Source organism: Pseudorasbora parva, chromosome 12 (assembly GCF_024679245.1).
Source record: "Pseudorasbora parva isolate DD20220531a chromosome 12, ASM2467924v1, whole genome shotgun sequence".
In the NCBI taxonomy this organism is placed as follows: Eukaryota; Metazoa; Chordata; class Actinopteri; order Cypriniformes; family Gobionidae; genus Pseudorasbora; species Pseudorasbora parva.
The window spans coordinates 107,794-120,242 of NC_090183.1; the positions used below are offsets into that span (position 1 = coordinate 107,794).

Here is a 12,449-nt window from a genome sequence, read left to right on the forward strand (position 1 = left end):
CATTAGTCCTACGACATACTGACATACGACATACTGACATTAGCCCTACGACATACTGACATACGACATACTGACATTAGTCCTATGACATACTGACATTAGCCCTACGACATACTGACATTAGCCCTATGACATACTGACATTAGCCCTACGACATACTGACATTAGCCCTACGACATACTGACATTAGCCCTACAACAAACTGACATTAGCCCTACGACATACTGACATTAGCCCTACGACATACTGACATTAGCCCTACGACATACTGGCATTAGCCCTACAACATACTGACATTAGCCCTATGACATACTGACATACGACATACTGACATTAGTCCTACGACATACTGACATACGACATACTGACATTAGCCCTACGACATACTGACATTAGTCCTACGACATACTGACATACGACATACTGACATTAGCCCTACGACATACTGACATACGACATACTGACATTAGTCCTATGACATACTGACATTAGCCCTACGACATACTGACATTAGCCCTACGACATACTGACATTAGCCCTACGACATACTGACATTAGCCCTACAACAAACTGACATTAGCCCTACGACATACTGACATTAGCCCTACAACAAACTGACATTAGCCCTACGACATACTGACATTAGCCCTACGACATACTGACATTAGCCCTACGACATACTGACATTAACCCTATGACATACTGACATGACATACTGACATTAGTCCTACGACATACTGACATATGACATAATGACATTAACCCTATGACATACTGACATATGACATACTGACATTAGCCCTACGACATACTGACATATGACATAGCGACATACTGAGATCTAGAACCTCAACAAGCAAGCGAAAAAATTTCACCTCCAAGCCTAATAAACCTGAATAACTCCATGTCTAATTTCACCAAAAACGAAATTTCTAAAAGTTTTTTTAATGTTTCATTATTATTTAATTTAATGCATTAAATTATGTGTCTTATGCATTAAATGTAATGTGTCTTATAGGTTGACACAGGGTTTATTTCACACTAGGCTATAATGATGATTAGTTCAAATAAAGATTGCCCTGTCACTGGAGTGTTGTCTGTCATTCATAAATAATTTTAATAAATCCATTAAATAATCATTAAGTTATGTTTGCTATGCTTAAGCAACGAGGGAATCTTCAGACTGACATAAAGAAGAGATCGCATCTCTCTCTCTCTCTCTCTCTCTCTCTCTCTCTCTCTCTCTCTCTCTCTCTCTCTCTCTCTCTCTCTCTCTCTCTCTCTCTCTCTCTCTCACTCTCTCTCTCTCTCCTCCCTCTCTCCTCCCTCTCCCTCTCTCTCCTCCCTCTCCCTCTCTCTCTCTCTCCTCCCTCTCTCCTCCCTCTCCCTCTCTCTCCTCCCTCTCCCTCTCTCTCTCTCTCTTTCAGTTCTATGTCTCTCTTTTAATAATGAATTTAAATAAATGTGGTAATTTGTTAATTTAAAGCGACGGTGTGCTTGAACTAATGAGATATAAGAAAACAACCGTCATTTTAACCCGTCTTTTAAAAATCATCAGTTACAGCTTTAACTTGTTTTTAACTTGGCGAATAACCGTGGTATAAGCGGGATAACTATGCATTAAATGATTTTAATGCACGACCTAGAGGCTCCGCTTCGCGTCGGGCGGTTCTTCGCCTCTACGCCGTGCGTTACATGGCTAGCCGTGGATTATCCCTTACTTCAGAAGCTCATATTGTGTCACAGTTCATTTCATTTCCACTGGACATTCCCGCCTTGCAGGCTCTGAAAGCTGCCTTTATGAATATCGCAGGCTTCCCTGGTGCTGTCGGAGGAACCGAGGGAACCCACATCCCAATTATTGCACCGTCGGAAGACGAGGACGTTTATGTTAATAGAAAGAGTGGAACAATGTTTATAATTCTAAGCCAATCAAATACCGTATATTAAATTAACAGCATGGTAAATAATAAAAGGATTTATATACATATATAATGTGTTTGTGTGTGTTTGTTATATATAATTTGCATTTGTAATTTCAAAGAGAAGGCTTAGAATAGACCCTATACTTTAAAGCGCTACTTTTTTCCCCTTTTTGGACAACCAACCAATCACAGTCTTCAAAAGACTGCCATACGTAGCCACGTATCTCTGCTAACATCAGCTGTCAGTCAAAGCCTTCGGGTTACAGATGTTGCTGTGGACAGAAGCCGCTGCTGAATGTTTGTGTTGGGAATTGCCTTTTTGCATGCCACTTAGGAACCTTGGCTCCATTGTGCTGTATAATTTTCATGAATAAAACAAGGCTGACATGTCGTTTAATGGTCCTGTGGTTTTCTGAAGGTGCTTTGCTCTATGAAGCGGAGCTCAGGTTTCATGCCTGTTGCTGTTTGGGCTGATGCCTAACCACAGCTCTCTTAGCTAGTTAGTAGTCCAACACATCGCCATGCAAAGTGATCCATTTAGTCATCTTGGTTTAAATAACCACAGCATATCAGTTTCACGTATTAATTTCAGGAGGTGCGTGTTGCTCATTCGAGCTTGAGCGTTGCATTTCCCATGCAAATCCCTATTCCACCAGAGTTTTTGTCCGTGTGGTCCGAGCGGCAGCTCTTGGGCTGATAATGTGCTAACCCTTTTCATAAACCTTTGGCTCAGCCCCATATCTTTCCCCTCAGATTGATTATTAATATATGGTGGCAGGCCCTGGAGTCCTCATCAGGCAGATCTCTGTAGCTTCAGACGCCTTTAGCTGCTCGTTCTGATAATCATACGTATGCATAACCCTGAGATGTTCATTTACCTGCGTGATTGACTTGTTCAAACCAGAAGATAAGTCAGTCATCTTTATTCCTACAGCGCTTTATACAGTACAGGTTTTAAAGCAGCTTTACGGGATAACAGGAGAAGAGCTTCGACTGTTGACCAGCTCAGGTCAGTTCAGGGTTCATTCACTTCTGTTGTAAAGATCATTTATTAAATTAGTTAATGTCATCTATTAAAGGGTTAGTTCACCCAAAACTGAAGATGATGTCATGAATGACTCCCCCTCCTGTGGTTGGACACCCGTCAGACCTTCGCTCATCTTCAGAACACAGATGAAGATATTTTAGTGTAAAGCTGAGAAAGGCTTCAGATAGGCCTCCATTGGCCTTCAGTCCATTCCCACTCACAGGACCCATAAAGGCCCTAAACACATCGACACACAGCCCATCTCACTACAGCGGCTGCACAATCACTTGATGAAGCGGCGAGAATAGTTATTGTGTGCAAAAAAATCAAAATAAGGACTTTATCCGCCGAGTTCTTGTCTTCCGTGTCGGTCTCGCTCCTCCTCTTCTGGTCATGAACGGCGGATCGTCATATTCTCACGCATGCGTCGAGTTCACGGCAAGAACTCGGCGGATTAAGTCCTTATTTTGATTTTTGCGCACAATAACTATTCTCGCCGCTTCATCAAGTGATTGTGCAGCCGCTGTAGTGAGATGGGCTGTGTGTCGATGTGTTTAGGGCCTTTATGGGTCCTGTGAGTGGGAATGGACTGAATGCCAATGGAGGCCTATCTGAAGCCTTTCTCAGCTTTACACTAAAATATCTTCATCTGTGTTCTGAAGATGAGCGACGGTCTGACGGGTGTCCAACCACATGAGGGAGAGTCATTCATGACAGAATCTTCAGTTTTGGGTGAACTAACCCTTTAAGCAGTTCTTGGTCCAGCTCAGTTCAGTTCATACAGCAGCGTCAGATCAATAATATTGTTGAATATTAAGATGCATCATCAGATTGTTTCACGGTTTATGCTAACAGTGAACTCTGCTATTACAGCTCATCAGCAGCCTGTTGTTATGAACAGTACAGTTTACCAAAAGCAAACGCATCGCTTCATCCCTCAATCTGAGATGAAGCTGCACCTGGGCTCCGTCCTTCTAAAAATAGACTCACTCATATAAACAGAATTCCCGATGCCAGCGTTCGCGGCGCGGCCTAGTTACATGAACATCAGAGCCGTTTCGGGGTGTCTAGTCCTTAGAAATTTCCCAAAAATAGGAGCTTGTTGAGGATTTGCAGCCCTGGTTATTTTCCTCCCCATCTGAACGGAAGCCCGGTCGGTGCGTCTGTGGAGGACTCGAGCTTCATGAGCTGGAATATCATGCCAACCATCGCTGCCAGATATTAACCAGACTGAACTCCCGCTCGGCTCCGACTGTGTTGAGCATCTCACTGGAAGGAGAATGTTTGTGCTTGCATACTGATGACTCCCACTGTACCGCTTCCTCCGTCCCTCCATCTCTCCGTCCCTCCGTCTCTCCGTCTCTCCATCTCTCCGTCTCTCCATCCCTCCATCCCTCCATCTCTCCATCCCTCCATCTCTCCGTCTCTCCATCCCTCCATCTCTCCATCCCTCCATCCCTCCGTCCCTCCATCTCTCCGTCCCTCCATCCCTCCATCTCTCCGTCCCTCCATCCCTCCGTCCCTCCATCTCTCCGTCCCTCCATCTCTCCGTCCCTCCATCCCTCCATCTCTCCGTCCCTCCATCTCTCCGTCCCTCCATCCCTCCGTCCCTCCATCTCTCCGTCCCTCCATCCCTCCGTCCCTCCATCTCTCCGTCCCTCCATCTCTCCGTCCCTCCATCCCTCCATCTCTCCGTCCCTCCATCCCTCCATCCCTCCATCTCTCCGTCCCTCCATCCCTCCGTCTCTCTCTCTCTCTCTCTCTCTCTCTCTCTCTCTCTCTCTCTCTCGGGTTATTTATAGTCGTGTCTTGCTGTGTTGGGCTGCTGTGAAGAAGTGGAAAGCCTTTTCTCTGTTCTCTGTAATTACCATCTGCTGTGTGTGTGTGTGTGTGTGGGGGGGGGGGGGGGGGGGTTACACTGTTATTTACCACACTACTGCTCATCTGCTGTCATTTGGACCACTTTACTTGTAGTCTTCACTTCATGTCAGACTATAAAGGCCTGTGTGTTTTAAAACCTTTGCTATTGGCTCACTTTTTTAAATAGAACAGTTTAACAAACACTGACTAGTTTAAGTTTAATGAACAACAACCAACAGCTGTGTGTTTTCAAGTAAAAGGTGAAATATCTGAATGCTCGCGAGGTAGAAATCTTTTTTTCTTCACTGTTTAAAGATCTACTTAAAATATGAAACATGATTTATGTGTTGCTTGTAACATGTATTTCTTCCGAGTGACTGGAGGACGTTTTGCGGTTTAATCGTGTTCTGTCTCTGTGTTTGTCTCAGACGCTCAGATGGATCAGACTGTGGAGCTTTTGAAGCCGTCAGCGTTCGACCACATTCCCACAGGTAAGAGAACGTGATCCTCAAACCATGATGTATACAAATGATAAAATACAACCAATTATACAGTTGTAGATGATAAGAATATACAAATAAATTGACTGTATTTGAGTCTGAGTCTGTGTCCAATCAAAGTATTTTGGCACAAATTAATCTTTCATTGGGTAGAATCTCGTCAAATAAAACCAGTTTTAAGGATTTGGGAAATTGTATTTTGCTACTGTTAGTCACCACTGAAGCGAAACCAGTTCTAACCCTAAATCTAATGCTTAGCACTACTAAAGGAGCTACTTTAACTGATAAAAACATGAGATGTGAGATATACTGTTGGCATTAGTTCATTGGGAAACAGTCAGACATCTGTGTCATGTGCTGTCAGTTCATCCGCCAGTGTATCTGTTGGTCTGCTGGATGGTTTGTGTTCTCAGCACTTTTAATGCGTTAATGTTTGGAAGAGACATAGCTGGCTTAATATATTCATTTCATCCTAGCGTAAAGCTTTGATTTAGCTCACTGAATTATGGATGAGGTCTTCGGTGGCGTTTAGAGATGGACAGACGATCATTAGTGTTTTAAAACAGCAGCATGAAAATTACAATAACATTTAAAGGGGTGGTAAAACACATTCTTTCGAAGGTCTGATTGTGTTTGTGGGGTGCACTGTAACGTGTTCATGCTTCATGTTCATGTTCTTAAAAAATTGCATTTTTTTCATATATTTTACCTTATTTCTACACTGCTCTGTTCCTCCTTGTAAAAACAGTCTGATAGTTTCTGGGTTCTATGAAGCCAGTCCCTCAAAAATACACAATGGGCTCAGATTGGTCAGCTGGCCGAGCTGTGTTCTGATTCGCTAACCGCCTAGTTCACGTGTTTGATGATCAGTAAGTTTCACAGGCCGTGGGCGGAGCGCCGCCGTTACGTGTTTCCAACACTGACAGGGGGTCGGAGCCTGCTGGATTTACAACACAAGATCATCCACTTCTCCTGATATGTGACATTTCTCTGATTGTGTAATGTAATTTGAAGTGTTTGAAATAAACATTAAAGACACTGAGCTCAAGTCAGTCTCTCACTCACTCAGTCTCTGGCTCAGCGCCAGTCAACACGCCAAAGCAGATTTACTTTTTTGAGTTTGCCAGTTGATCGCTGAACGTTTTGATCATATATGTGATCGTACGCTGCAGAGAACATTTCCCTCCGTAAAAATGTGCAGCACATAGAGCGAGATTTAAATTTTAACCATTGATCCCTAACTCCCCCGTCCCTAGGAAGGCTGAACAACGTGAACATTCGTCGGCATTGCAAAAGGGCCTCGCCCTCCTTATTTCATATTCTCGGAAGAGGGGTTTATGTAAATATTGTAGCTTCTGATGTCAGTGCGTCTGGAGGAAAAGGCTGTAGTTCCTACCGGCCGTTTGCTGTAGTCCTTAGAAATTGAATTATTTAAAAGCAAATATCTCCCTTTGCTTTAAACTTTGAACGTTGTAACTTTGCAGATGTTGTTTATGCTCAAACAGCAACACTCTAGCTAAAGTTAGAAAAGTGAAATCATGTTTTACCAGCCCTATAAACCAGCTTATTTGGGTCTTCACTAGATCACGTCGATCGTGTTTTGAAGATGCTTCTCTGTGAGTGTTAGTGTGATTAATATCCTCACCTGGACGCGTTATGCCTGGTAATACATCAGAGATGATGGTGGATTGATGCATATTCAGGAATAAACATCCTCTTTGCTCTGCGTCAGAATTTGCTGTGCCGCTCAGTTTGTAATGAGGTGGAAATGCGTGTTGAGCGGTGTGTGGCGTGGACTCAGGACTAGCACGTAGGGTTGTGTAGGACTAACCCTATTCTTTTCCAAACCTGATGGCCTCTGAATGATGCCTCTTCTGTGTGTGTTATTGTGTCAACAAAAAGTTTACACAAACTGCCAGCAAAAGCAGTGATGCGATGGAGTGGCAGCATAAGGAATAATTCAGCCTGTCCGATGTGAGCAGGTTCACTTCTTAGAGACATCTCTCTCAACCCAATCTGGAGAACATGTCTGTCTTTACCCTGTCCTGCAGAAATGAACATGTGTATCTTTATATATGAGTTCTAATGGCTTGTTAAAGTTGTGACTCACTCAACAGTTTAGCTACTTGTTTAGTCTTCAAAGATCTCCTGACACAAATGGCATCGGACATTTCACACAACATCCATTAGGCCTAACGAGCAGAGACCAAACCATCGGGAACACACACATCAAAACCACAGCGCTACGCATTGTGGGACTAAAATAGGCCAGGAATATGAATCGGCAGTGGAGCTCCTAACTAGAAGACGAGGCAGACGACATGCAGCGTTGAGCCATTAGGTTGACAGACATATTGTGAGCAAGTTTGATGTTGAGAGATTGTTTCACAACATGACCACTAAAATCCTGAAAAGCAAAAAGGCCTAAATGATGTCCGCTTGAGTCCACAGAGCAAAGAGGATGTTTATTCCTGAATATGCACCAATCCACCATCATCTCTGATGTATTACCAGGCATAACGCTCCAGGTGAGGATATTAATCACACTAACACTCACAGAGAAGCATCTTCAAAACACGATCGACTTGATCTAATGCTACGCTTTATTCAGAATGGGAATCTTCGTCTTTTTAACGACAGAGAGAGAGTCAGGACCTCGGTTTAACGTCATATCTGAAGGACGGGGGTTGCTAGGAGGCCATGATGGACAGCGGCCAATGGGCAAATTTGGCCAGGATGTCCTTCGACAAAGAGTAGGGGTGTAACCCTGGCATCCTGGCCAGATTTGCCCATTGGCCCCTCTGTCCATCATGGCCTCCTAATCATCCCCCTCTCCTGATTGCCTGAATCACTCGGTCTCCTCTCCACCAATCAGCCGGTGTGTGGTGAGCGTTCTGGCGCAATATGGCTGCCGTCGCATCATCAGGTGGATGCTGCACATTGGTGGTAGATGAGGAGATTCCCCCTTCTATATTTAAAGCTCTTTGAGGACCCAGAAAAGCGCTATATAAATGTAACTAATTATTATTATAATTATTAAGCATCAGGGCAATCAGCTTTGTCCCATGAAGACCATGATTATGTAACACATAAGATGGCATTGTTGCAGATCATTTGATCCCTGAAGGCAACAGGGCCATGGCTGAGCTCAAGCCTCCAGATTTGTTGCCCATTCTCAGAGAGAAACATCGCTCTTCCCTGCCCCGTATCATCACCTTGAAGGGTCTGTGAGACGGTCCTGAACTGGATGTGACGTCTGTGTCCCCATCCCGATTCATCGCTTCACGTCTAACGCTGAGAATAACCCATAAGGCGAGGATTGCGAATGAAGTCTCACTGAAGGCCGTGGGTCTGAAAGCTCTGATTCTCAGTCGTTTAATCTGGTGTGAGTGGCTGAGGTCGGTCCGAGGCTCGATGCGAGAGGAAGCTTCTGAGCTCATCGATCCAGTCTGGACACTTCGTCCAAGCCTGCTCGCTCACGGATGGGGAGGCACTTTATTTCGGCTGTCGTAGCGGTGAAATTCACATCGTTTATCACATCGATCTCTTAAATGAGCAAAAGATTCTTAGTGAGATTTCCTTTTGTGCTCATCTTTAGTCTCTGATTTCTGATGGTTGATTATCAATAGCTCTTGATTGTGATGTTTGTTCTGGTTCCTAACCCTTTACAGAAGCAGCTGAGGGTGTCACATTTAACCCTAAAGGGGACGGTTAGGTTAGCGTTAGGTCGTTAGCGTTTTGACATTGTTTTAAACGTGTGTGTGTGTGTGTGTGTGTGTGGGTGGGTGTTATAACTGCACGTGCTACTTTGAACAAACGCTGGTTGTGCATCTGATTTTAGGGAGGGTCATAAACATTAACACATTTTAAACCACTTAGTAAATAAGGCAGCCAGAAACTCTTTCTTTGTTTTTATATTAACCCCAAACCAAATTCATCTCGGAGAAACCCCATTAATTCTGCACCCCAAACCAACAGCACCAAAATAAAACCAAATGCACAAGATGACATACGCATCTCAGAGATTACTTCCAGAAACATCTCGCTCAGACTAAAGCGTTTTCCTGCTGGAGAGGTTAGAGTCAGAGAATGTCTCATCTGTTACCTTGAGGTCCAGAGTCGTCTGTCCGATGACAATATCCACCGAAAACCCAGTCCATGAACAAGCGTATAGTTCCTCTGAGCAGAAGCGTCAGCCCATAGCCATCAGATGCCCGTCCAGGTCCACAAGGCTGACTTGCATTAAGCATATAGAGAACAACAAAAGTCCTTCTACAAACATACAAAACAACTTCTGTTAAATATCTGCATTCAGTCAAACTAAAGAAATTACAGTTCAGCCTCTTTTACAAATAAATTGTCCTCAACATACATTTCTTCAGCCATTAACAGATAATAAGTTACTTACAGCTGAGCATGAAAGCAACCGTTTCCCAACAAGGACTTCTGTACGCAACAGCCAGCAAGGCATGTTAGCATGTGAGCATGTTACCTGAGGGTTAGCCATACTTTCTTCCTCTTCTGGTCAATCAACTTTATCTAACTCCAGCATATCTAGAGGTGAGGAATGAAACTGCAGCCTATCAGAGATCAGGTAATAGGAAGACTGTTACAGAGTGTGTGTGTGTGTGTGTGTGTGTGTGTGTGTGTGTGTGTGTGTGAGTGTGTGTGTGTGTGTGTGTGTGTGTGAGTGTGTGTGTGTGTGAGTGTGTCTGAGTGTCTGTGTGTGTCTGAGTGTGAGTGTGAGTGAGTGTGTGTGTGTGTGCGTGTGTGTGTGTGTGTGTGAGCCTGTTTATGTGATTTATGAGGACACAAATTTGTATAACTACACGGGTATTACACTATAAATGTGGTTTATAAGGACATATCAAATGTCCTCATAATTCAAATGGCCTTAAAAACATACTAAACGATGTTTTTTTGAGAAAGTAAAAATGCAGAATGATTCCTGTGATGGGTAGGTTTAGGGGCAGGGGCAGTGTGTGTGTGTGTGCGTGTGTGTGTGTGTGTGTGTGTGATGGGTAGGTTTAGGGGCAGTGTGTGTGTGTGTGTGTGTGTGTGTGTGTGTGTGATGGGTAGGTTTAGGGGCAGTGTGTGTGTGTGTGTGTGTGTGTGTGTGTGTGTGTGTGTGTGTGTGTGTGTGTGTGTGTGTGCGTGTGATGGGTAGGTTTAGGGGCAGTGTAAGGGGATAGAAAATACGGTTTGTACAGTATAAAAACCATTACGCCTATGGAGAGTCCCTGTAAACCACATAGACCAACGTGTGTGTGTGTGTGTGTGTGTGTGTGTGTGTGTGTGTGTGTGTGTGTGTGTGTGTGTGTGTGTGTGTGTGTGTGTGTACAGTCTCCATATGAGAGAAGAGCATGTAATGTTTGCTCTGGGACGGGCCTGTGACGTCATTAGAGACAGAGACAGCCGAGCACTGATGATCAGTGTGTTAGTCAGAGACGGACTGCAGCGGAGGCTGACCGAAGCCGCGCCACACACACACACACACACACACACAGACGGGCTGCAACGGAGGCAGAGAGAAGCCGAGCCACACACACACACACACACACACACAGACGGGCTGGTGCTGGTGAGCTCAGCTTCATTCTGACAGGAGTCGCTGCTCTTTATTCTTCTCATGTTTGGTATGTGTCTGTTTTCATGCAGTGTTTGCTCTGATATTAGAGGTTTCAGCGCTAATGATCTGATCTATAGTGACGTTTTAGTTTAGGTCAGTGTTTCTCATCCTTTAGTTCATGGTGTGTGCTTGTGTGTGTGTGGGTCAATGACATGTAAAGCTTCAAAAAAGGTATGATTTGTAAACTTGACATAATGGATGTTTTTGAGTCGGGGGGAATGTGTTTGAACAAGTTTCAATTATTAACATTTAATTCGAATCGAAAAAAATCAGGTGGTACAACCAAATATTAGTAAATATATACATTCCTGATTTTATTGTGAAATCTTAGCACAGTAACTCTAACACATTATGCTGTGTATTTTATAGGCTCAGGTATTAGTATCTTTAGCATCCGATTTTACTTTTAAAGACAGAAATATAATCATAAAAGTAAATGCCTTCACTGCAACAATGCTTATCAGTCTAGTTTTCTGCCATTTGTTCACTTTGACCTTTTATATGTTGTGTTAACTCAAGAACTGGTGCGGTCTGATGAATATCAGCTCCTGAGGACAGTAATAATGACAGCGAATTTGCTGAAGGTTTCATTTGTTACATTTAAAAATAAAATGCAAATTCAAGTGTTTTAGTCGACAGTCTCGACTGAAGTAAAAGTGGTAAATTATCAAAAACAGAAACAATTTGATTGATTAGATACACTGTAATCGATGGTGATTGAATAACATCAGTCATTTTTATATTGATTTTATATCAGTTTATTTTAAATTAAAATATCAAAAATCCATTAATCCAAAAAAACCTTTGAATGGATATAAACTTGAACACAGGAAACACAAAATAATAACAACTAAACAAAATTTCTCTCCTCTCTTTCCTTTTTGCCAGATTTGCTTCTTGTGATTATATGCACTTATTGGGTACATACACATGCTTTACATTGTACTTATATTTAAGAATACCTGCATGTTAGATCTGTAAGTGAGCTCCAGTGATTGTGCCGAAGCAGACACACACATGCTCGGGCTGTAGTGTGTGTTTGATGTGCCTCTGCACTGCAGTTATTGAAACCTGAAAGCAAAATCTTGAAAAGTGCCACACCATTAATTTCCCAAGAGCCTCTGAGCTTGAAAAATAAGCCGAGCTGTTACAGCACCGGCGGCTTGTGCCGGTTTAGTGTTTTGAGGCTCGGTCTGAGCTCTTGTGTCTGCTCTTGTTTCATCACTGTGTGTTTGTCTTGTTTTCTGCAGTGGAATTGAGTTCTGCTCTGCCCATGCGGGTTCCTCCAGCCGCCATCCCCATGGACCTGCGTGTGGAAGCGTGTCCGGCGCTGGAGCCAGCGCGGCGCGAGCAGCAGCTACAGCAGGAGCTCATGGCGCTCAAACACAAGCAGCAGGTCCAGCGGCAGCTCCTTATCGCAGAGTTCCAACGGCAGCACGAGCAGCTCTCGCGCCAACATGAGGTCCAGCTGCAGGAGCACATGAAGGTCAGCCTAACCCTAACCCTAG

General features: G+C 43.7%; 1 protein-coding gene across 1 annotated transcript in view; it reads left to right on the forward strand.

Moving 5' to 3' along the window:
- The window catches only part of LOC137093778 (histone deacetylase 4-like), a 50,002-nt gene that overhangs the window by 20,624 nt on the left and 16,929 nt on the right, over window positions 1-12,449 (forward strand). The window contains exons 3-4 of the mRNA XM_067458622.1: window positions 5,241-5,303; window positions 12,192-12,427. Of these exons, the coding sequence (XP_067314723.1) occupies window positions 5,241-5,303; window positions 12,192-12,427 (299 nt within the window). The remainder of the gene's footprint in view (window positions 1-5,240; window positions 5,304-12,191; window positions 12,428-12,449) is intronic.